Source organism: Numenius arquata, chromosome 2 (genome assembly GCF_964106895.1).
Source record: "Numenius arquata chromosome 2, bNumArq3.hap1.1, whole genome shotgun sequence".
NCBI lineage: Eukaryota > Metazoa > Chordata > Aves > Charadriiformes > Scolopacidae > Numenius > Numenius arquata.
Genome location: NC_133577.1, coordinates 34,765,416 through 34,792,228, shown reverse-complemented (window position 1 = coordinate 34,792,228; position 26,813 = coordinate 34,765,416). Strand labels below are relative to the sequence as shown.

Below are 26,813 nucleotides of genomic sequence, written 5' to 3'. Positions count from 1 at the left end.
TCCTCAGGTGGAACAAGGCATTAAAAGTTCTAGTCACAGTCACAAAAATTACCAGAGTATTCAGAGGTTACCAAGTTGCTGCCTCTGCTGCTTGGACTCCTAATTTTTTTCACCTTCATGGGAGTCCCTCTGTACAGCTCTTATTCCAAGGAGACTGAAGGAGAAGGAATTAACATGATCTTCATTTTCTCTCTTCTATTTACTGTCATAGTTACTGCCATTATTTCCAGCTAGAAACCTGAGCTAGCTCATCTTTAATTCAGAAATCGAGCCGACTGTGATGTTGTGGAAGCCATTACTAAATATTATGGGATCAGAGGTGACAAGGTGAGAGACTAAGAGTCGAGTTTAGGGTTATGTCAGGAAGGAACATAGTTCCACATTCTTGTGGTTGGTGTTAGAGAGCACTGCAGACAGAAATCAAGGTTAAGGTTTCAATCATGGTTCCCAGCATGGGCTGAACACACTGAAGGTGTTTGATCCCAAGGGAAGGACAGAGCCCTTGATTCAGCACTTGGTTCAATCTTTATTTCATCACACTCAGCTAATACGACAAGGGAAAATACATTTTTGATTTTCAGTGGCCTCATTGTTCAGAAACACATAGCAGCTCCATGTGCATCTTCTTTTCATCAAAAGCTAGGGTTTCCCAGTAAGGTCAGAAAACTAGATCTCTTAAGAAAGGAGAGAAGAGAAGAGTGTATGTTGCCTCACCCAAGCAGCAACCTACCGCTTTTGGCAACTAAAGAATGATGGGACATCATATGAAGCTGTCATTTCAATGGACAAGAAGAAGCACAAAGGCAGGCCAAAAGACATACTGGATAATTCTGAAGTTTTCAAATACAGAGTTCATAAGTATTTATGCTACTCCTGAACTGTAAATTATGTAACTTAATTTGGTACTTTTGGTGGCATAAATGGAAAAGAGTGTGAGGATGGTAAATAGTAATATGGATAAAAAGCTTTTGTGAATCTATAAAGTCAACAAACCCCCTTATTTAGGAACTCTGATGAAGAAAAAAAAACAAACCAAAACAAACCCACAAACCAAAACTGAAAAAGAAATGGGTTCAAACGCAACGTAAAAGAAATAAACCATGACAGGAGAATCCAGTCAATGTCCCACCTGAGCGAAGTATCAGAACACTTCAAAGGCAGCCAAAGTTACGAGGGATAACAGTAAGCATTTCTCAAATCTTTCCCAGTGTAAGAATCTGATGTGGTGCAGGTAACTCAGACAAGGATATTATAATTCAAGCTTGAAGACTATAATAATATGATCAACTTTGAAACTCCACTTCTTCCCCATGGACCTTCCATCCTAAAATAGACAATCTTGAACTCCACTTTCTCAAATACCATGACCATCTCAAGAGAGCCACTAACAAAAGAAACAAAAAGAGAAACAATAAAAGCACAAGCTCTTTACACTGCTCTTTCCTCTGTGATAGCATTCTTTACATTTTTCTGCTTTCCCTGAATTTCCAGCGTTTAAGTTACCCTTCTTAGGATGGTCTGAGTTCACATCTGGTATCAGGTTGCTGGTGTAAGAGAGATCTAGATGGCAAAATCTTTAGTGTCAAGCAGCATACCATCCTTAACCAACAAGAAGAATCCAGGATTCTAATACTGAGCAAAAGGAATCAGAATCCACTGTGACAAGAACACACCACTGCTAACAAAGTTGAACACAGAGATGTTGTTTGATGAAAAAGATTATTTCCCCTTGCCTTGCAATAGTTCTTCTAGATTCTTCTGCAATTCCTGTTCAGTCAATAAATCTGTACAAGGAAAACACATGTTCTTAGCACAGCTATTTTTGCCAGCAGGCACAAAACCAGCTTGGCACCCACCAATAGACTGCCAACTGCAGCAGCACTTTACTACATGGTAGCATACACAGTGCCAACCAAGAAGAGAGACTGAGGAAGAAATCAGAAGTGATGCTGTCTAGAACAGCCTTGATGGTTAGGTAGGGACAGTTTTACAATTTATGAGGTACGAGACCACTCCACACACCTTATTCTCTAGAGCTTCTCTTCCTTGCCTGTTCATTGAAGGAGAGGCACTAAAGCCAGCTGTTCTGTCCTCTTTGAGTTGGATGCATGAAAGTGGCCCTTTGAGGGGCAAAGCTCATGGTCACAAGTATTCATTTGCTTTGCGTCCTGTGCATCTACACTTTTGTACTGTTCTGGACTTACTTGTACTGTTACCACTGCATTAGTCCCAGGGCAATCACTGCCAGCAGACAGCCTGAGAGCTAGTCCATCTCCTGTCTCTTAGCCCAAGCAAAATCAGACCAAATCACCCTGAGCCACAGTCTTCTTTCAGACCTACTCCCTGCACGTTCCCAATGAAATAAATCACGACTGAATTTGGCCTACATCAGGAGTATTTTTCTTTTTCTATTTTAATTTTCTAATTGAGGAGACAAGACCTAAACACAGCATTCAGCTTCAAGTAACACGAATGCCTGGGATCCATCCTAGAACTGTTTTTCTGGTTGAGTGGCATCAAGAGCAGATATTTCAGCTGAAATCAACATCAACTTGTCATTTGACAACCACTGCCTTGGTAAGAGTCCAGTTAGGCAGCTGCCATTACACAGCTGGTTTGCCTGGGTGCATCCTCTAAACAGAGCAGCCCATACATATATATTTGCCTCAGTCTGGAGTCTACACAAGCAAGTTTGCAAGCTCTGGAGCTATTTTGTGTCTCTATCACAAACAAAGGATCCCAACACATTCCTAATTCCTCCTCTTGCAAAATGGACATCTCCAAATTCACTTTTCATGATATTAATTTAAGGACCACAAGAATAAGAGAAGGCATGCTTCTGGCCCTGAAAATGTCCATTTTCCTCAGAAAGGCAGGTAGAAACATAGTGAATATTTACTGGACTGGAAAATTCGTCACAAGAGAGGCTTTTCCAGCACTGCTAGGCTTAGCTCTTCTTGTCATTAACTCTTATAGGGGGAAATGCCCCAGATTTTAACTGCAACAAGGGGAAAAATAAGGCTTTTAAAAATTCATTCAAGCACACCAATGTTTCATTGTATCCTTTGCAGAGCAGATGGCAAGATGAGGCTATACCTCCTGGGCCTGCTTTAGGGAGCTAACACAAATGCTCTTCTCACTACAGATCTCAGATGATGTTGGGGTCATCATTTTGCTAGGGGATTTGGGTCAAAAGGCTTTACACTCAAATCTGTTTTTTATATAGTACAAGTGCACGCAGACTAGACCCTAGTGGATAAGCAGCGGGGAGACTGGTACACAGCACAGAGCCCTTGCAGGCACTTCCAGGTCGCTGATTTACACTGGCGCATTTACAGACTGATTCTTTCTAATCCAATTAAAATCTCATCTGAGCTGTCAATACAGATGTAGCCTGTTGTATTTTAGTGTCTCGTAGAGCATGCATTAACCCGGGCCTGTGGACAAAGTAGTCCTTCTAGGCGAATTCTGCGTTCTGCCAGCCTGGTTTCTAGCCCAGGTTCTCTCACTCATAAAGCCCGAACTTGCTCTCATGTTACCTGCTACCCAGGACCTCCTATGGACATGCATCACCATCCTATCTGAGTGCTTCATAAAAATGTGTGATATACATCATTAACCTTCTGAAAAATAGCATTTTTCTCTCCCAGTTCACTACTCATGAAACGATGGCTAGGGTACTATCATTAAAAATAAGAACATGAATATGATCTATTTTCATTTCAATGGCTTCATCTGTTTGAAATGTATATGCCAGTTACAGGCTGTCAGCACATTTAATAAGTTATAGCATAGACCAACGACTCACAAACTTCAGGGGCCAAAAATTTTTACAGATCATCATGTATACTTGTCATTAAATTTTGCACCAAAACCATTATAAATCATACTGTTTAATAGACTTCCATAAGGCAGCTGTGAGCTGTTTTGCTACAAGCATGTGGAAAGCAGTATTTGCCAGGCATAAAAAAAAAAAAAAAAAAAGCTATGCAACCACAAACTCTCAAACTCCTTGTAGAAACTGATATCCTCCTCAGTAAGCAAAAGCCCAGCAGCAACTAAACCAGGTTTCTCAGTATGACCCGAAGGTAAACAAGTTCAAGTTTTAGCAAGCCAAGTTCAGGAGCAAAGCACATCTGTTGGTGACGTCTTCAGGAAGGCTGGACTGAATGCTTCAACGGAGCTTGAAGTATTGGAGAGAGCTGAGCTTTGATACAGCAATTAAAGCTTTGCATGTGAAAAACAATACTTAAGCAGTATCCACAAATAAATCGACAGCAGAGCAGATTACAGATTACACTTTTACTCCTGAGAGATACCTGCCACTAAGCAGAATTCACCACAGTCAGACAGCCGCACTTTCTGAGAGGAATTCAAGTAGTCTCACATAAAAGGCAAACTGTCTTAAATATAGACCAGAATTTTGTGAGATATCTCCGTAAAAGGAGATTCCTCATGTGCTACTTAGTCAGAAGCAAGTAGACTCTCTTCTGCTGCACACCCTATTCTTCCCGAAACAGCTGCAAATCCTATTGACTCCTTCCCACACCCCTGCCATAGAATACTGCAAATGCTAAAAAATTGTCATGGGTGCTACGAAAGGTGGAAACAGTTAATGGAAAAGAAATCCATACCAATGTATTACGTACACAGAAAGCAACTTTGGCTGAGAAAGTCCTTGAGCTGAAAATTGTTAGAGGGCTAGAGAGTATCCTGGAAAAGACCACCCCTATGGCAACATCTTATATTCCTCCCTAGGCATCTGCTTTGGACCCCATCTTGAAATAGGAGCCCAGGATAGGTTGTCAGACCACTGATCTGACAAACTATAGCTGTCCCTATGTTTGGTATGACATACTGTAGTTGCCCATATGTTAACCTCCACTTGCATATCCAAATTATATAGTTATTTTCATTCCTACAGCACTTTGAAGCCAATGAACAAGAACTTACTGGGCTAATGTTATAAGTGTAATGTAGAAAGACTACTGGCAAATTCCTCTAATTCTGAGATTCAATATTCTGTTCTATTTGTCATCTCAGTAGCACCATTCAGGCATATATACACTTACGTGACTTTACATAACCTCCGATCTCAGAATGGTAATAAGACAGCTCATTAACTGCATCAAATGGGTATCACCTTTACGATGCAGATTGCAAAACATCACAGCCCTATGACCTCTGCCTGTGTTTTGCTTGTGGGCTTGACAACAGTGCAAAGACAGAGAAGTCATTTGATGCCAGGCACAAATAGCAAGTGCCTGCTACTGGGATCCGCAACATTTACCACAAAAGCAAACAACAAAGTTCATCTGAAATAACTGCTTGCCTTCCTGTTTGTGTCTGTTGCTGCAACAGCACCATTTCATGGTTCAGAGGCAGCTGGCAGATGAAACATAATTAGCATGGTCACCTGATTCTTGTACCTCACCAGCACTGTGTTACTGATCAACAGAACAGTATCATCCTTATCTCAGAGACCCACAAACCCTGATATTTTCCACTGCACTATATTATACAGCAGATTTTATCAGAAGTTAGCAAGAAAGTGACTGTCAGGGATTTTTTCTCTAGAGAACTTTTGAGGTTCCTTCTAATATGCCCAGTCCTACACTTAGACAATTGCATAGGCTTGTAAGAATAAATAAGCATATTTAAGCATTTTGTTGTACTTATACCCAGTGCCACTGCCATCCATCCTGTCATTTGCCGATTTTCTCATAAGAAGAAAAGACTCATAGAAGACTGGGAGGGGGAAGCTTCAACAGAAGTCTTTTTCCTATCCCAAAAAAGTCCCTTATGTCCCTTTACTCCTCCTTTGAAGGGAGAAGTTCATTAATCTCCTAAAATATATCAATCTGCCAGCAGAAACTTACCACAAGTTCGGAGAATCTGGCATTGAGCTCTTCTGCTGGTGGGATCGGGACAGAAAACTCAAGGAACTGGAGGGGGTTATTGTCCTTGAGGTTGATTTCAGGGAGGTCATTACCCCCAAAACAACAAAGAAACCCCAACGCATGACGATTCCTCTTCCGGGGTGCCATGATCATGTTGTATGATGCTATCTTCTGATCATGTTCTGCAGGAAGAAAAAGAAAAAAAAGGACATTAAATGATAAGACTGTTGGATCTGTGCGGCTCTCTGTAGTTACAATGCTTATCACTAGTGTAACAGCTGGGAGAGGACAGAAGGATCTAAGACATGAAAGAGCAAAATAAACACTCAAGCTAGACAAGGTCGCTAAGCTTTAATATGGCATTAACATGTTCTTGTAGGGCAGTGTAGAATCACTTCTCCCAAAGTTTCTCCAAAAGTTTTTACAAACTCAGTGTGGGATTTCCCAGCAAGTAGATTTATCAGTAACGCTCAGTAGCCAAGGTTGAATGCTACCGTTGAACGCCAGTATTGGCCTTTCTCTCACTACTACAGTAAAGGAACCAAAGTATCATCAGAAGCAAAAGCATATCCTGGAGAATTTACGCAGAATAAATGGAAGAATCCACTAAAGGTATCCCGTTTGATCAAAATTAAACAAACAAAGAAACAATGAAGGAGAAATCAATTTTCCACCACCCTGGAGCCAGACCACCAAACATTCACTTATCCCTTTATGGACAGCACTATCGCAGTTGGACCACTTTGTCTATCCTGTGTTCAAACACACGTAACTAGTTTGGGCTGCTTTATGTATCCAGGGGAGAAATTGCACAGCGCCAACGCACGCTTTCAGATTTACATTTGAGCTGCCAGATCCCATCTTAACAGGACCCAGGCTTGAGGGGCTTTGGTATCAGGAGTGTAAAGGGACACAAAAGGAAGCCTGAAGGAGAGGCTGGGAAGTGACTGATTTCACCATACAACACCATTTGTGAGAGGCCCATCCAAACAGGAAGTCTCCTGCCAGCAGTTTGAAAGGAGGGATCTGTGCAGTCCACAGAGAGCCGCATATTTTGCCCTTTTAAGGGACTTCTTGTTTGACAGCTCAGGGGCTTATTTGTGTTATATTTTTTAAGGACTTAACTTTTTCACTTAATTTGCAGAATAAGCCATATCCTTAGAGAGTAAATAATTAAAGCCTGTTGGGAAGCCTGGCTCCCCGGGCGTGGAGCAGGGGAGCGGGGAGGGAGGTGGCAGGTGAACTGAACCGCAGGATGCTGGATGCTGTATCAGCAGCAACACAGCTGAGCTTTGTCATCGGAGCAGCTGCTGCCTCAACCTGCCCCGCAGTGCTTTGGTCTGCTTGCTTGCCAGAACAAGGCTGCTTTGAGCTCTCATAAAGACTAAGTAGCTGTGCTCGGAAAAGCACCTTTAGGACATCAGTTGCATAGTGGGACTTAACATACTGCACCCAGACAGAAGCTCTCCAGGGACTTTTTGTGTAGAAATCAGCATGCTCACTTAAGAAAAAACTAAGCAACAAAAAAAAAATCCCAAACCAGCCAAACTACATCCTTGTGGCACTATGTGTTTGGCAGGAATCACCTGCCCTACTTATGCTGGTATTAATTTATCTACCACCTCCTCTTACGCACTGGAGGGGATTCAGCTGCAGCTCTCATGCCCATGCCGTCTGGCATGCTCATTTTCCTTTGCTCGCCATGCCCCTAGAGCTGGCTTCAAAAGCACATTCATAAGATCATTGGATTCTCCTCATCAGTGGATGCCAAAGGCCAATTTAACCCTGGAACCTGTCTCTGACACTGGTTCTGTCAGAAAAACCAAAATGCCCTCAAATCTAGCACAACAACATGCACAGCAACTTCTGTTTCCTCTCTGTGGTGGAGACTTAAGAGATTCAGTTCTTAAAAGATTTCACAAGAGAGCCTCAGAAGTTGAACTTGTCCACCACAGACCATCTTCTCAGGGACTTTATGGTAATTGTGGATGACACTTGAACCCATTAGTTTGACAAAACTTTGTTTTGAAAGAAGTCAAATCAATGAGCCAAAACTGATTTACATACAATATAAGTAAATTTGCATCAATTCGGTTGTAACTTAGTTCTGGCCCCCTGTCTAGAGGCTTCCTCAAACCAACCAGAATTATCTGGGGCATGGACAATGAAACCTCCTTGGAAAAATTGGCTGAGACATTGAAGTGATAGGACCATGACATCTTCTTTTATGAGCTCAGGTAAGGACTTTGGTAAGCACTCCTCCAAAAAAGGTACCTTACCAGGAAATGAGTACTACATGAATGGATACAGAGGCCAACATTTTCTACAGGGTAAGTAGTGCCCTGATCAGGTCACCACAGATTGTCCTGTATTGACATTTCATGACTCAGCTTTCATCTTAAGTAACTTCACCAAAGATGTGAACAGTGAGTCTCCAGGCCTTCTTCATCCATAACACTGAAAAAATACCCCACCCACAAGTTAGTGCTTGTTCCTGTGGTGTTTTTACGAAATTGGCATCTGTTCCTTGAGATCCATACTTGAGAAACTCAGAAAAGCGACTCAGCTTTTACTACTCTGCAAAAGCACGCAGAGCTCAAATGAAGAGTAAACTTGTATTGCCTCAGTTTCACAAAGCATCATTCCATTGCCCAACTCATATTCTTAACACTGGCATTTTCCAGGTCCATCTATAAGTGGCATACAGGAAATTCATACTGACACAGAGGGGTGAAATGCCACTTTTGTATTGCCACAACACTGTAACTGTAGATAGGTGAGGTGTCTAGACGCTTTTAAAGTAAGAACAATTGAGGACTGCTAGAGCGGAATCCAGCACAGGTATTTTAGAATTGAATCACTGAATGAATTAATATTTCTAAATGGGAGCACTGTGTTTCTAAACATTAAGCCTGCCAGTCACGGATGCTGAGGGACATTTACTTAAATTGCACTGTTTATGCTATTTAAGAATCAATTACAACTCCTTGATTTTTGCTGGTGGATACAGTTTTAAACAAAATAAATTTTTCCTAATAGCCTCCAACTTAATAATATTTTCCTTTTCTTTTTCTCTGTTTTGCCTTTTCTTTGTCAAGAACCAAATCTGGGGGAAACGTGCTTCCAAAGGATGGGGGGGAAGCAACAAAGAAAATGAAGAAAAGAACATATTTCATTTTTCTGAGAGGTACTGATAATAAAGTTGTCATAAGAATTTATGAAAATAACAACAGGTAGTTTTTTTTTTTTTTATTCTAATAAAAGCTCTATTGCTTTCCAACTTCTTGCAAGTAAAGTGACTGTAAAAATGAAACATGTCCAATCATCTATTTCTATATATACCTCCAGTGAGAATCAATGGGGAATCTCTCTCTGGAGGGAATCCCACTATTACACATAACTCCCTCCCACAGCTCTTCTCCCTTGCACTGTTTTAGCCTTTTGCACAACATAAACAAGTTGCCGTCATTTCAATAGCTAACCACACACCCGCTCCCCATAGACACCCCCTCTCGCTCACCAGCCCCATCTGTGGGTCGGCTCAGGTCAGGAGTCACAATCTGGAACTTTGCCCGAGGTCTAATTATAACAACGTCCTCTTCCTCTGACAGGGTGTACGTGTTCATTTCTAAACCATTTGGCCCAGTGACCAAACATAATTAAGCTAATGCAATTTTTCCAAATCTTATCAGAAGGTTTAGCCACATGGGATGGGATCCATGCTAACTGTACACAAGGATCCTCTTTCAATTGCAGGTTCTAAATTGTTTCTTTAGTCTTACTCTTTTCTTCATTCTCATCTCAGAAATTATAATTTCAAGCAAACATATCCTAAGTAAGCAACGTTCCACAAAGAGTAAGACACCTGAATCAACTGCTAGGCCAGCAGCTCTCCTGTGCAAGAGAGCTGATTATCACAGTTTTTATCTCACTACCCTGTCCTTTACCACAGTGAACAGCCAGAGCACAACTACAATTAAAATAGAGAAAATTACTTTTGTATCATCACCTTTGGAAAAACAGAAGAAAGAGAGAACTCTGTGGGCTAACTAAACACACGCTGTCCTGTAAAACCAGTTTGCAACATAAGGAAGCATTAACGGAAAACACTGATGTGCTCACTTCCAGAGCTGTATCTCCACTGATCATCAGCAGACACACAATATCAGTGGATGTAGCCACAGGTCTCACCTGAGTGGGAAGAATGGGACTAAATGTGTGATGAAGAATCGCTGTCCACACTGGTTTATTCTAACAGGAGAGGAAACAAAGTAAAATCACTTCCATTTCCCTGTCAATCTGTATCTTTCTCTATGGCAGTATAAAACATATAAATGTGATATATTGTCACAGAAGTAGAAAGAAACCTGGATTTGGTCTGGTTTGGAACATAAGCCAACTCACCCCCCACTCCCAAATCCAAGTTAAATCTCTATGTTATTCAACTATTAAATAATAAACCACCAGAACTTCATGGTATTATAACAGCTACCTTCATCACTGCTTACTGATGATGAAATGGAGAAAATAAGCACCGTGCTCATAATTGTCAAAATATACACATTGGGTAAAACTAAACAGCTCCATACTGATCTTATGCTCAGTCCCTTGGACCACATTTCTTCTCCAGCACACAAATGGTGAAACTATGAGCTTCATGGCAGGTTCCAATTACCGTGGGAACTTTCCATGTATGTCACATGTAATGTGGCAGATGTCAGACACAATATAAAGCAATTGCAGCATGGGGGATGGGGAAAGAGGCAGAGAAGCAATCCTTTTGTTACATCTGCAGTAGTAACCCAGCTCCTTTGGTTTGAATTTGTCACCATACTACAGAGCTTCCTGATCTCCAGGGCACAAAACAGCAACAAAAGAACCAACTATTTAAACTCCACAAAGTTAAAACCTTTCTTTCAGGTAGGAGGGTCATCCTTCCTGAAGAGAGCACCTGCCTACTATGTTGGACAGGAAGGCATCAGAGCCAAAATGGATCAACATCTCACAGGAAAGAAAATCCTGGAAAAGGAGCGGGGCCCTGGGCAGCGACGGGCACTCAGTCCTGGTGAGCCATGGCCCATGCTTACCGGTTCCACCAGAAGAGAGAGCTCAGCTTGCAAAGCACTCTGCATTTTGAAGCCAGTTCACGGATTTTCCCTCCCACAACACATCAAAATAAGGGTGCAGATCTCAAGGTGGAATAAGGACTTCACAAGCCAGCCCAGGCACTCAGCCTCGCTCTGTTTTACACACCATTCCATCAAAACTGAGATGGTTGAAAATGTCAATGCATTCCACAGATCTAAAGCTTGTCTCCTGCTATATACATAGTATTATATATTATTAGTACTTTATTTAATTTTTAATTTTTGTTCATTTATTGCCTAGGAAATATGTCCTGAGATATGAGAAAAGGCAAGGGCTATTTGAAGACCGTCAGCTGTAACTATATCCATGAACCTACTTAATGCGTGTCTGTCAAAAATCTGTTTATTTTTAATACTTTAAGGATGCTCAGGATGTGCTGGATGACTAATGACCACTAATGTTAGTCTGTTAATGCTCACAAATCCAATATTTCTCACCTGACACCAAGACAAGACAAAAAAAACTGAAGAACTGTAAGAGGCCTTTCCCTTCTGAAAGATTAGTTTGCAACACTTTCTCTGTCTTCACCTGGGAATGAGGGGAAAAATCCTCTACCAAAAAACCAAACAAAACCAAAACCTGAACAACCAAAGAAAACAGAAAAGAGATACCAGAGGTTCCTCGTGTTCCTCCCAATCCATTTATCAATCCAAATTGTACTTATAGAAAAGCTATTTTAAAAGAACACAGTCAAATCAAGATTCAAAATACAAAGTGGAGAGAGCAACAAAGCATTTAGAGTCAGTATCATAAATCTGGCTAGAAATCATTTGTTATTTCTTTCCACCTTTTTTTCCCCACCTTTTAATCAAGTACAGATTAATAATTTTCTATACCTAACAGAGCTGACTGAACAATCCATTCATTCTTTTACTGGCTAAGAAGCTTAAACTGCCAACAAAACAAGTAAAATTCACAACTTAAGTGTTTATCCACAATACATATGTCCTTCATCTCCTCAGTGTCTAAGCATACAAGGTATTTGGCTAAGAGGGGAGGCAGAGATGTCCAACTAAACAGCAATTTTGGAGGCAGGAATACATTTCGCTTAGCGCTTATTGTACCACAGATTCCCATCCTAACTTATCAATTCCACTCTTAAGCAAACTTGCCAACAATTCAAACCTTCATGGCGGTGGATCTAACGGGACTGCATGCCCCTAAATATAAGCAACCTTTCTGGTTTGAGCGTGGTAATCTGGAGTAACATCTTCCTTTCCTTGCCACCTCCCAGTTTTCTTCCAAGTTTTCCAGTGTTGCAGCACTGCAGTTTCAGTAAAATTAGTCCAGAAAGTCTGGACTGTTACCAAGGCTAATTCTCCTGTCTTCCTCACCATGGACCACATTTGTTCTATTCATATACCTCACTAAAGATTGCCCCATTCCCTTTTATTTAAAAACAAAAAAACCCCACCCCCCCCAAAAAAAAACCAAACAAGCTTTTCATACAGGCAGAGAAGATCGACACTTTCCAGTTCTAGCCTTAGTTCTCTTTTTCTTTCTTTTCTATTGGCTTTGGTTTTGTCCTACATTTTTTTCACTGTTCCGTTGCAATATCCTCACTTTCTTTCATGACAACTCTTAGACTTGGAGTGGCTTCTAGTAGTCCCTTCCTATGCCTCAAAATGCAAAACTTTTTTAAAGCATATATTAAGGAGAAAAAAAACTTCTGAAGAGACATCTACTGCATGACGCAAGCTGTAAAGACTGCACCACGCTTTGTGTATGTTTTGTTTCTGTTGTGTTATACTTAACCAGTATGTTTTTTTTTTGTTGTATTGTACTCCATTGTTCCAGCTGTGGCACTGAAGTTGTAGGTTCTCCAGTGCAGGGTCTTAGTTATCTGCTTAAACCAGTTATTATACAGTGCCAAGTAGACTTACAGTACTACATAAATAGTAATAAAAAGAGTAGGCGAGCAAAAAGTAATCACCCAACTGGAATCTGGCCAGGACATGATGGTTCACACCCCAGTAATGATGCTGCTGTAGAGGCAGCATTTAGCAGCATCCGCAAATCCAGTGTGGATAAATTTGTACTTTATGAAATAATTGAATTTATGCAATGATTTCCCCTACCACAGCATTAGCTTCACTACATGGGTTGGTTTGTTATGTCATTTGAGACCTTATAACTCTCTACAACTGCCTGTAAGGAGGCTGTAGCGAGGTGGGGGTCTGTCTCTTCTCCCAAGCAACAGGCAATAGAACAAGAGGATATGGCCTCAAATTGTGCCAGGGGAGGTTCAGATTGGATATTAGGAAAAATTTTTACTCTGAAAGGGTTATTAAGCATTGGAACAAGCTGCGCAGGGAAGCAGTTGATGCACCACCCCGGTGGTATTTAAAACATGGGTAGACAGCGTTTAGAGATATGGTTTAGCAATGGTTTTGTCAGTGTTAGGTTTACGGTTGGACTAGATGACCACAAAGGTCCCTTCCAATCTAGGCAATTTTATCATTCTATGATTCTATGTGATTGTTCTTCTTCAAATTGCTGTGATCGTAAAAGCTTGTGGGAAATACACTACATAAGAGAAAACACGGGGAAAGAAGCCAACAAACCCCAAAGATGCCATCCCAGCATCCAGTCATAACAGAGGGTAAGACCATCCAGCAGGACATCTTTTCAAACACTCTCTACAATCCCCAGATCTTACTCTTGAAATAAATCAGATGCTCAAAATTTTGTTTTTAGGACTTGCCAAGAACACACTGTAATCTCAGAGCCATGAATTCAGGACAAGACTACAGTCTAAGTTGTGTCTGTGCTACCCAACAGAGCAGGTCCAAACTGCCTTTTCTGCAAGCTATGGATATAGACAGCAGAGCCCAGCTTAGACCCTCTGACTTTCTTGACTTTCTTCTGGTGGTGGGTACAACACTGTGATGCAATTTCACAGGAGAGAGTGTCTTGGAAGCTGGAGAATGAGATGAAGCCTTTGTTCAATATAAGAATTCATAGACTGAGGATGAAATAGATCATGGCGACATTAGTCAAGCCAACATACACATTGACAGCCAGAACCAGCACATTGCTCCTTCAGTTCTAGTGCAGAAGACTATTTTGCTCTACAGGAAGATCTAGTCCCATGCCTTTTACAGGTCTTAAGGTGTGAAGTGCCTTTAAAGTCATTGGTTTGAAATAGGACCTAGTAAGTAATGTCTGTCAGTTCTATCCATAAGACATCCAACCCTAGAGCCAAATCTTTAATCACCTCAAGAAAGAAGTCAAGGATAGAGGGATCTGGAGAACAAGCTGTTTCACTCAACCCTCTACGTCAAAAGACCAGGAATACTGGTAGGGCAAATTAGCACTAAAGCTTGGTTTATGGACTGGAAATCTCTGCAATATTTCTATCGGGAAGACTGGGGTGTAGGTACAAGGGATGTCAATCCAGAGTTTCCCAGTAGCACTGAGAACTGCCACCTTCAAAAGAATGAACACACAAAACCCCATTACTAAGAGCTTCCCTGCCTTGTTTCAGTCATTGTAATTTTTCCATTCTGTCATTGCCCAATTATTTCCAGACATGATGTAACTATTTTGCCAGAGGATTTAGGAGTCAAAATGTTGCTGCTGTTGTCATCGTTATCCTGGGTGCCTGATTTTTCCAGACAAAATAAGCAGCTGAGGGCATTGGAGTGCCTCTGCTCAGAGAGAAATAATCTGTAAGAACTGCCAGTGTGCTCCAAGAAAAACAAACAAATGGTAAAGGTCCAATTACATCTTCCCAAACTCCAGTTTATTTCCATGTGAAATGCTATTTTCTTATTCAGACAATTAGTAGAAGAATGTTTCATCTGCTGTCCGATGTCATCACAGCATACAAAAATTTATTTCCATTCTAACACTGGGTTCAGGGCCACTACAGGACATTAAAGCTCAACTTGACTGGAAATACACCTTGGTTATAATCACTGGAAACTAGCCACAGATGTATGTGTACAAGTACTGTCTTCACTATTGACAGGCAAATCAATTACCTGCACCGGTAAAATTTTCCTGAAGTTCTCTCATTAGAAAAAGCAACTCAGTCTTCATAGCAAATGCATATAACTGGGAAAAAACCCAACACGGACAACATTTGGACTTTTACATGTTTTCCATGGATGGTATTGAATCTCTTCAAAACTAGTGTTCATCAATGCCACCTCGGAAAGCCAGGTTCCAGGCTGCAGATCTGCCACTTGCCTACTTATTGCCCCAGGCAAAGTATATTTCTACATGTTACTGTGAACTTGTAAATAATAAAGATGGTGGTTGTCAGTCCATATACTGAAAAGCCACTGATGGGGATGGTAGTTAAAATGCTTCTTAAGTGAGTCACTAAATGGAAGAAACAGTCAGTAGATGCATCACAAAGGGAATAGGTCTTGGGATTTTGATGCTGTCTCCTCTTAGAGGAGATTGTTTCTGTATGTCAAGGCATAGAGAGGGTAAATGTGTCATTGATTTTATATACCTATTTTTTAAGCTAGAGTTGTCAATTTGGCACCAAAAATAAATCTAGAAATAGAAATTAAGAAAAGGTCATATACAGCATTTTATTCCAGCATTTTTATTTTTGTTCAACATTCTGACAAGGGATACTCTGGGTTCAATGCCCTGAAACCTCAACATTACGCAAGTAGGTTTGGATTCCAAGACAGCAGCTTGGTGAAATTTTTGAACTTTTAACCTAACGTATCTTCATGAAAAATGGGTATTTGGAAAGGGTTCTGTTCAAGGATTTAGGGTTGTTTTCTGTGTGTATTTTTAAGTGGCATCCAGATAAAATATATTTTCTGGCTGCTGTAATATTTACAAGAGGAGACTTTACACCAACACTGAAAGCTAGTTTCAGAGCCCTGACTTACTGCTTTAGGTTTTGAGGCTGTTAAGTGATTCATGACATTAGGTTGAACAAGGCTTCATCTATACTAAGGTCAAATTCCAGAGTTGATGCTCTGAGTGACACAAGTAGTGATCAATTATGAGAGTCTGAAAAGAAAGCGCTGCCTAAAATCAGCCACCTTCCTTGCATGGTCAGTTGGTGCTTTTGGCCAATGGCAGTATGTTGCAAAGGACGCAGTAAAAGGAGGGACAGGCAGAAACCCCCTAAAAGACCCAAATGTGAAGATCTTCTCTACAAAGTGATGCACATCCATGTAGTCTGAAGCACATGGTACACAAGTGTGTGGTGTCTGTGGCAATTGCTAGCAGCTCTATTCTACTGCTGATAGCAAGTTTTTGTCCCCTAGATTCTCATGGCAAGAGGTCATGGTCCACATCAAGGCCTTTTAGTATTCATGATTAAGAAAAGTTTAAGTATCAAAGTATATCTAGGGAAGATTTCCTAGAACTGTAACTGACCAACACACTGTTCTCCTCCAAGGATAAGTCATTTGCTTCAATGAATGTTCAGATACCCAAAGAAAACTTCAGAGAAGCTGCATACAGGGGATGTTTGGGTATCCATCTCTGGACTTCTAACATCTATAGCAATTCAATAGCCTGCCTGAAGATACAGCAAGTTCTTTCAGCTTCTGAGCCCAAGCTACTTGTATCTTGTTGACAAAGATTCGAGCACACTCCACAGAAAACCAGACTGCAAGTATAAAACTCCCTCAGCTCCCCACTACAGCTGCACACTACAAGAAAAAAAAAAAAAAAACAGCAAAAAACCCAACCCTGCTTCTAAACAGCCACTTGGTCGGTGCACACATTCCTTAGACGTGATTCAAAAAGGTGGCCCATCATATACAAATAGAACAGAAGTCTACCCTCTGTTAGAGATGGACCATCTTCTTTATCCCCTTAGAGCTGCAAAAATTATTATTATTATACGCAGTGATGTATGTCTTTGCAGAACATGTACCGATATCACTGCTTGCTGTCTCTAGTTCTGTACAGCACTGATTTATTTGATCGATTGTATAGGGCTTTATCCAAAACACTACCTGCTGCAATTTGTTTTGTCTCACCCTTTGGAAGCATATTTAAAACAAATCTTGCATCTTATATTTTAAATTTATGGATGGAATACATACAAATAAAGACAGTAAGCAGTCATACATTGCTTCCTACAACAAGTTCAGGTCTTGAATGTCAAGCAGGGACATTTATAAGATAAATACATATTCTGCAAGAATATCTCCCACTGCAAGAAAGACTGCAATTGCTGTTATCCCCATTTTTCTACTTGCTGTAGAGAAGACACAGCCAACCAGCACCAAAGTCTTTCCAGTAACAAGAAGTAGCAGCAGCATTTGACCCTCCTGCTGCCCAGAAACGCAACTGAATAAGGAAGCACTCTCAGTTTTCACCCAACATTTTGCACCTACCTCCCAGCAAAACGTCAGAATCTCTGAAACATCAAGACCAACTACGTATTTGGACTAGATGGCAAGTCCAAGCAGAAATACATTATATGTAACCCAGCAATTTGCACACAAGCTGCCAGCCTATCACTGATTTTTAACTATTGGCTGTTGGACCAGTAAATATGAGATTAAAATGGCACTAACACTACCGAATCCCTGTGTTTTACCTTTTTTTCCCCACAGTCAGATATATTACAAGCAAAGGGTCCACCACACTGCAGTGGTGCTTGGCAATGCTTAAAACAGAGAGAATTGTACAGAGAAGTGGCTCCCTCTCCAAATGTCTGAAAAGAAGATAAACTAGCAGATGTATAATGCAAACACTGAGCCCACACCTCTTCAGGGTGACCTCTTCCCCAGTACTTGTTCTGTCTGTACCCTAACATCAGTCAAACGCAGCATGGCTACTGCCCAGGAAATGCTCTTCGTGCTGGGTTTACAGTGTTATCAGCTATTAATCACAAAAAGCTCAACTGGGACAACCTCAGAATTAAACACATTAAGCAATGCAAGCCTAGAGAGGGGAATTGGTGTGGGAAGTAATTTTAAGGAACGTTATTTTGTTTCCAAGAAAAAAACCAGTTCTTTAGACAAGAACAAGTCCACAAGGTCTTATAATATCCTGTTCATGCTGAGATTTCAAACACAGGCAAAAATTTTCTACATTTTTAAGAGGTCATGCATGATAAGGAAACAATTCATGTCCTACAGGGCCTACTAATAGTAGCACTAACTCTCCTTAATTCCCAAACCACATTTCGTATCCATATCAATATTGCAGGACACATATCCAGCATCTACTGGAATATTCCTACAGTCAGAGTTTCTCTCCATTTAAATTGCAATGGTACAACTGCATGGCAAACAGTTCTCAATCATTAGATTCCAGCATGATGATTACCAAGCAACCTGTTTTTCAGAAAGCTGCTTATAGAAGCGCGTTCCAAGGAAGTGATTTTCACAGCACCTCAGAAACCTCCATGCAACAGAGGATAAAATATAGCATTGCCCAAATGAAAAACAAACAACCAACAAAAAAAAAAAAAAAAAACAACACCCCCAAAAAAACCCCAAAACTTTAGTACTGGGACTGGATCCACCTTGAGAAGTTTTGTCTCATTCATGTAATAGAGAGAAACTGACACTGAGAATATCTTGGAAAAAAGATCTCTCTGCCCCTTCTAACTGACCACTCCGGACCAAATAAAGCATTTCTCCAAGTTGGAAGGAGTGTCTCTAAGGACCAGAATTTGAGTTTGAGTTACTAAATAGCTGAATAGAGGGAAACCACTTAACACGGGAAATAGAGCAAAGGGCAAGAGGAAAGATCAGTTTTCTAACTGGAAGGATGCTGTGCTCTGTGGGAGTACTATAGCAAGTCTCGTGCTGTGGAAGGACCTTGGTGTGGAGGCAATGCTAGTGCCTCAACCAGTTTCAGTCAAGAAAATAAATTTATGCCTTTGTATTCAGTTCTTCAAATATTTAGGCTGAGGTCAGAGGAAAACTCTTTCTTATCAGATACTAAAGGTCTCATATTCTGTAAAGCAAAGTATTTCACACCTTTGCCGGGGAATCCCCCAAAAGTCATATTTATGTAGGCAAAGTCAGCAGAAAAAGAAAAAGAAAAAAAAAGCTAAAAAGCATTTTATCCTTTTCTTCAGAAAGATATTGGAAGGTATCCTCAAAATTCCATTTGGCTTATCAAGGCAGTAATGCCAGGGTGAACATACTATTGGAATTAGGTTATAGAGACTTTACAAGAGCCTTTCATTCCTCAGATGAGTGAACAACATACATTCCCTATATAGTTTCGTCTCCATGAGTATAACAGACTCCTATTAATTCCAACAGAAACATGTAACCTCATAGAATAAGAGACCAACTCTTCCAAACGGAACTCAGACTCAGTTCATTTCTGGTGAAATTGTGCCAGGTGGGCACCTGAGATATTTTTATTTTTTTTTAGTCCTCAAAATACTTCATTTTCTCCAAAGGTCTTTTGAGCTGATTTTAGCAAAGTCAAAGTAGAGCATCCAAATCATCATTTCCTGACTCCTGGGGAATGTATTCCAAGTCATACACAAACTTCTGTAGCCGCCAGTATGAATGCCTCTTTTTAACTGCATTTGCTCATGCAGTTGCTATCATTAAAAAAAGGAAAGAAAATCCGATGGTGCTAGGAGCAGAGCTGGCAGAGAAACTTTCTTCTTTTAACAACTGAGATTTAAAATGAATGGTTAGATTAAAGATAAAACACCTTTTCATTTGAGCTGTAAAAATGTTTTCTTCACTCCACTTCAAGAAGTGGGCAACACAGTGAGGCAGAAAGCTAAATATAAATTGGTGGTAATACCTCAGACTGGAACATGAAAGCATATACGTACTTGGTTAGTGCTGCACAGACCTCTTGCCAGGGTGGTTGTACTCAAAAAAGGTTTAGTTTTCATCCTTAATCCTAACTCTGTGAAAGTGTCTGACGACAGATTCAGAAAAGCAACATATGCTGTATGTCAGTAGCAGTTTTATGCTTCAACTACACTTCCACGCTTCCCCTTAACCTTCTTTACTCAGGAATACTCTTCCACGCTGCTTATAACAGCTCAACCAGCTTGCCTCAAATTAGAAAGAAACTGATGGCACTGACACCACTAAGCAGAAGCTGCTCTCAAGCTGTGCAGAAAGTCAGAGCTTCCGTTTCTCTCTGCGCCCGGAGCAGAGGCTCAGCCCCTTTCCCAGACAGTGCCACAGTGGAGAGTTGTGCATCATGGACTGCACAGCAACAGCCTTCAGGTCTATCCATCCTGCACCCCCATCACCCCTGTCAGCAAAGACCTAGAAGTAGCTTGCTCACTGTTCCTCCTAACTCATAGATTTTCAACATGTCACAGAGCAGCAGTAGATAAGCAGCACTCACTCTGGAGAGTATAATGAAACACAAGACGTACAGGGGAAAGTGACTTTAGATGCAGACTTTTTCCCTCACTGATTGAATAACTTGTTGGGATATGCCAGTGTTCTGCACGTCTCTCAGTAAGTTTCAAAAGAACATTTTATGTTATTTTCTTACTTCTATTGGCGGATTCTCTTCACCAGCTATAGCTTTGGAGTCCATCAAACAAAATCCTTCTCACCTGCCTACCACTTCTGAGACAAGCCCAAGGAAATAATCCAAGGCCAGTGCACTGACATTCAGGTGCTGCTCACCAACCACATAAGCAGTTCAGCATTAGCCATCCACAAATAGCATACATGCATTCACAACCTGAGGCACTGTCAGTCAGTTGGCAAAGAGTAAAACAATGTCCTCCTGTTCTGCTGGTCAGTTAAGCTCCCGCAGGTAACCCACGAATAAACGTGTTAAAAATGAATAACAAGTTTGGCAAGTAGAACGCATACTTTAAGCTCTGACTATTGAAAGATGAGTCAAAATTCCAAACAGTGGAAGCTGCTTGGTCATTTATCCCTGGTTTTCAGTGCAAGGTGTTTCTACACAGTGAATGATTCCAGGCTCAGAAAACCAAACACACACATCTCAATGCAGTTCTAAAAGAGAAAACCAGAAAACCAGAAAACTTTCTGCAAGTTTTCCTTTCTTCCCTATCTGCAAATAATGAAACAGCCTCAGTCCAGACTTCTGCCCCCTCTTCTAAACTCCACCGACAGCCATTGTAGCAAATACTCCACCTTAGTTCAAGCTCTCTGTCCCCTCTAGATAAAGCAAAAGTGAGAGGATTTGCAACCAGTCCAAGGAATTCCCTTCCAGCAGCTTTATTACACTACTGAAAGCACAGACTTTTGCAACACATCTTTCCTATCTTCGTCCATCCAAGGAAGCACTTCAGTAGGGAGATTTAAAGATAGAGGGCCTAAAACAAAGCTTTACTACAGTCCGCATAGATATATATCTATCTCATATCCTTGTCCTCATTCCCACCACCAAACAGATCCAAAAGCTCACAATGTTTGGATAAACACACCAAAAGTAGCTGGGGACGTAAGTATTAAAACATGTACAACAAGTTTATTTTATGCTGGTTTGTTTTATGGCTCTCCTCCAGTATTTTGGATGCACAGCCCCACTAGGGTCACAGTGCTAAAATTTTCCTTAAACAAGTCCCGCTTGAAGGTCCAGGCCTGTTTTTTTTCTCTCCATACCACCTGCATCCCAATGGTCCTGAAAGAAAACAGAATTTATCCAGTGCAGAAAAGAATAATTATGTGTACGTACATCCCTCTGTACTGAGTCATCTCCCGGCTTGGTGTGCTACACCCCGCCTTCCTTCATCAATGTGGTTTCCCAAGCAGTAATTGGGGAGGAATCCATACAAAGCTGCAGAGGTGACTAACCACTTTGGCTCATCAGATCCAGAAGTTGGTGGGGATGCAACCTGAGGGTTTTGAAATAAGCTCAGCAGAATAGCTGGAGTGCCTTCGTCCCCTCAAAGCCTGAGTGAGATGTGATCAGGGCTCCCTCAAGTATCCCACAATGGTTTTACACACACAGAGCCCCATCTCACAAGGCTCCAATGCCCCATTTTATATTTCCATCCATATTTTTCCAGTAAAAAGACATTAGAATCCCAAACCACACATTTTATTCTGTCCATCTCTGAAAAGTAGTAGAAAAAGTTACAAGTCCACATTTTTTTTACCAGGCAGTAGAGGATAATCTACATGAAATATATGGAACAAGGGGAAAAAAAATGAAGGGAAGACAAAAAATGAAAACATTGCTTTCAGCCTCACTGAAGAAACTTTATATGTCTTTTTCAAGGAACGATGCTTCTTTCATGCACTTACAAAGAGAGTTTTCTTTCTTTGCAAACACTACAGTGTAAAACTAAAAACAAACAATCCCCAGATTAACAAGAAAGATCTGACAGGTCTTCTTTAAGAGGCAGACTGAACAATTCTTGGAGCAGGTAGCAGTGGGGTGAGCCATGACGCACCTTTCTTTCAGAAGTTGATAAACGAGTTCTGAGCAACTACTAGAGGCAGAGAAAAAGAGAGAAAGAAAAGGCAAGTGTGAAATGATGAGTCAAAATATCCCCCTTAAGAAAAAGGTATAGTTTTGGTCTGCAAAGGGGATTAAAGAGAACATTTAGAAGCAATGTGTACTACCAAGAATCTTTTCTGGAAAAGCCCAACTTCCTGGCCCCAGAAGCCACACGCCGAAAACTTTCACATGGTCAAGAGCCAAAAGACACACACCACACACCTTGTGGAGCTGAAGAAAGGGAAAGCACTAGAAAGTGGTTCACAGTCTGGATGTGACAACAAATTCACATGAGTCCAGCTGCTGCTTTTGAGATAAGGCTGAGCCAGGCATGTAGCTGGTTACTAAGAAAATGCTGCAATATTGATCTCAGCAGTTGAGGTTTGAAGGGGTCTCTTAAGACTCTCTAATCCAAGCCCCCTGCTCAAGCAGGGTCAGCTACAGCAGGCTGCCCAGGACCATGTCCATTTGGGCTTTGAGTATTTCCAAGGATGGAGTCACAGCTTCTCTGGACAACCTGTGCCAGTGTTCAGCCACACTCGCAGTGAAAAATTTTGTGAGTTCAGATGGAATTCCTTGTGGTTCAGCTTATGCTCATTGCCTTATCCTGTCACTGGGCACCACTGAAAAGAATGCACCTTTCTTCGGCAAAGAGGCAAATTTCTCAAAAGTCCTCTTACCAGCAAAGCCCCTGCTCTACGTAAGCATTTAGGGGACTTCTGTGTACAGATCTAGGTTGGCTGCAAGACAAGAGACTATTGCAGAAGCTCTGTTATTAGCCAATATCTGCTAATTACAGACAAGAACGAGCTGCAGAACAAAGATCCATGCATCGAAGAGGTATGTTAGAAATAAACACACCACCGCATTTTCACATAAATCAAACTCATTATAGGTTCTCACACCACAAAAATTCACAGACAGGGTGTCAATCACCCAAAAAAAAAAGACTCCTCATATTTGTGGAAGGTGAGTCTTCAACAGATTGTTACTCCACTGCATTAGGTAACTGCCCCATCCTTTCTCAAAACCAAATGTTAATGACAACACAATTTTGTCATTAACATTAAAAGTTGTGATTTCCCCAGATAATTTAATACCAATAGAAGCAGCGTTAAAGAAAAGTTCTTGACTGGTAATGCTTATCAAACTTTGTTAATAACAAAAATGTTATTAATGTTAAAAGCTGTGGTTCCCCAGAGGATTTCACAATTTGAGGCAGGCTTAAAGAAAAGCTCTTGACTGGTAACACTTATCAAACTACTGTTCCCAGTTCTAGTACCATCCACAGGATAGACACTGTCCCTGCATTAACACAGGCAGTGACAGTGACAAACACAACGGACCTGTACATCTACTGGTTCCCATACCAGGTAATGCCATTGCTATTGCACTGGCCCGCTCCAAGACATTCCCTAGCCATGCGAGTCTACAGTCTCATTACGTCATTTCTTGGGAATAAGTCTTTGTAACTGGAGATGACCCAAACTAAAAAAAAAACACACCCTTGGGTTAGAGTTTGAATTCTCCAGAAGTTTAGTGCTTTGCAGAATTGTTCCCTTTATAAGCCTCAGCTGCTTGCACTGAAGTCAGTGGATGTTTGACCACTGATTTCTGTGGGAACAGTATGGGATGTTAGCCACAGCAGGACTGCTAACCACTACCATCTAGTATTTGCCCTTCAGAAGCTCTTCAGGGCAAATGCTTAGAAAGTAGCTGAATTCAGTTTTTGTAAGCAAAACCCCAGGAAAACCCTTTCCCAGAGGTCAAGCCCTAATCCCCGAGGCCGAGGTGCAAGCTTTCTGGCAGGACTTCTCCTGAGCCTGTTGTGTGGAAGATAAGGAATTTGAATGATTTCCTGCTCAGCAGCATGTAGCTCCCCAAACATCTGACAGTTTATGTGCTAGGGACTGTCTCCACAGAAACTTGGCTAGAGAGACCATGATGCTGAAAATTACAGCTTTCCGGTAGCAAACAGCTCATCTTCACTCCCTCACGTTCTCCATCCTGTACTACTTTCTAACTTTATTCTCTTTCCTGTGGCTCTCCTAAAGTATGCCAAATACTGCATACCTCCTCCCATTCAGGTCTGAAGGAAAGGGTATTAACTCCCACACCGATGCACCGGTGCTGCAGATAAAGCCGTTCCCCCAGGATCCTGAAATCAAACACACTCTCCAGTTCACCAAAACATCATGTGCCAAACGAGTGTACACTTGGCCCCGACTTGCCACCCTCCCGCGCTGTAGACATTATCTATCAGATAAGCCTCCAACAGAGCCCTTGGGTGATGTCTTTTTCATAACCGTTTCAAAATCAGAAGGGCTTCCCCTCAAGACAGCTTGATTATTTTCTCTAAAGACATAAAAGACAGGGAAAATCCAAAAGCGACCCTTACATTTTAAGCTAACCTAAAATAGAGCTGCGTGCACCCCTATGCCAGAAAAACAATGTAGCCCCCAAGGACTAGGAACCAGGTGTCCTCTCTCTTCAGGCAATCCTTTACCACGCAGCTGCTTGGTCTCTTCAGGACACTCGCCTGGTAGACTACACCCAGGAGATGCTGGGAGTAAGATTCCTTTCAGCAGAATTGCTCAATCTCCCTTGGGGCCAGGCCTATCACATGCAGTAGCTGAGCTTATCCAGCCACATCCACGTTGCAGCCTCATGGAATTAGTGCCTGACAGTTCTAAAGGCTTACCTGAAATGATGCCTGCAAAGACAGCTAGCTTGGCCTCTCCGAGTTGTATGTGGCCCTTCGGGGCATTCATTCAAAACAGGGATTAATTGAAGAGAAGATCTCAATTAGTTGATGCTTTTTCTGTTCAACTGCATGCCATAAAAGAAACATTTTACTATTTAGAGGAAGTGCAGGAAATCCTCTCTCTAAATGCACTGATCTTATCAGTCTGCTTTGCAGCCTAGCCGCCTTCACCACTGTGGCTTATAAGAAGAGGGTTATACGTATAATCTGCAAACTTCACTTGCCATGCGTGTACAGGACACACTTGAATTTCAATAAATAGAATTTAGTTTTAAAGAGAGTTTGGCCCTTGCCACCAAGACCATATTTTCACAAAACTATCCAGCTTCCATTTCAGTGCAAAACAGGAAGCAAATTTCCAAAGAGTGCAACTTATTGAAAAGAGCTGGTAAAAAGAACTCTCTTGAAATAGAAAAAAATCATTTGGAAAAGAAGCAAGCTATTTCAGTGTTGGGAATTCTATGGATGCCTTTTGGGATTATTTTTTTTTTAAAAAAGGAAAAGAAAAAACAAAAATATTTCCCCTTTCACTAATGTCTCTTCTCATTCTACTGAACATTCTACTGAAAAGAACAGGACAGAGAAAAGAATTTAGAAGAATTTATCACTCTTGATTGCATAGCATTCAGCAGCATTGGAAAAAAAGGAAGAAGGAAATAGTTACAAATAAATACATGTTTCTGGTGTGATTTATAACAAATTTTGAAATATCCAGCTATCATAAGAATGTGGAAACATTTGGGAAACTCTATATTGTCTTCAAAATTTGGCAATTCTGAGAACAGACCTTTTAATAGGAAAATCTTAATGGAAAAATTTGCATGAGACATACTGAGCTCTTTCGAAAGTCTAACCACCAGTGTCAGTAAAGGAGATGAACGCTTACCAAGATCTCGCCTGTCTTCTCAGAATAGTCACTCAAACAGCCAGGGGGGGATCCTCTCCAGCTTCAACACCTGTAGGCTATTACCAGTTGCAGTCCTTCAGCAATAGCAGTCATTTAGCTGCTAGTATGGTCAGGAATATGGAGCTCTCCTTTATCCCTGAGCTGCCTCATCCACTATGAACAGTTAGCATAGCACACAGACAGAATAAACAAGATCCACTGGGCTACTTGCCTTGTGCCATAACGTACAGGGGGGAAATTAACAGCAGATATCCATCTGACTTGCCGGAGAAGTGTGTGAAGCATGGATAGCAACTCAGCAATCAAAGATCTCTTCTTTTACTGAACAATTTCGAATGGTACAATGCTTGGGGGAAAAACAAAGTTTAAAAAAAAATCATAGATATAAGTACATGTGAATGCCCTGTGACCATCATTGCCGAAGGGACAGCAGAGCAGGAATGTCGAGCTGTGTCCACAACCTGACATGTTGCCTCTTAGAACCGCTCAAACCTTCTCACTTTTCAATTCCCATTTCAAGAAAACAAGTAATACAAAAAAGAAGTAACCCACAACTTTAAGGCACACGTGGAAAGTACTGCAGATTGGAACACAGGAAGCTAAGTGGCACCGTGCAGTGATGAGAAGATGAAGGTAACTCAGGAGGACATTTCCATGTGTTAGCTGGGCAACAAGTGAATACAGGCTAGAAGCATGAAGGATGTAAAAGAAGGTGTCCTGGGTCTGGCAGGGA

At 41.2% G+C, this 26,813-nt stretch overlaps 1 protein-coding gene across 2 annotated transcripts in view; it reads right to left on the bottom strand.

Moving 5' to 3' along the window:
- The window catches only part of DAAM2 (dishevelled associated activator of morphogenesis 2), a 189,675-nt gene that overhangs the window by 117,499 nt on the left and 45,363 nt on the right, over positions 1-26,813 (bottom strand). For both annotated transcript variants that reach the window (XM_074144494.1, XM_074144492.1), the window contains exon 2: positions 5,880-6,082. In XM_074144494.1, the coding sequence (XP_074000595.1) occupies positions 5,880-6,053 (174 nt within the window). In that variant the 5' untranslated portion in view covers positions 6,054-6,082. The remainder of the gene's footprint in view (positions 1-5,879; positions 6,083-26,813) is intronic.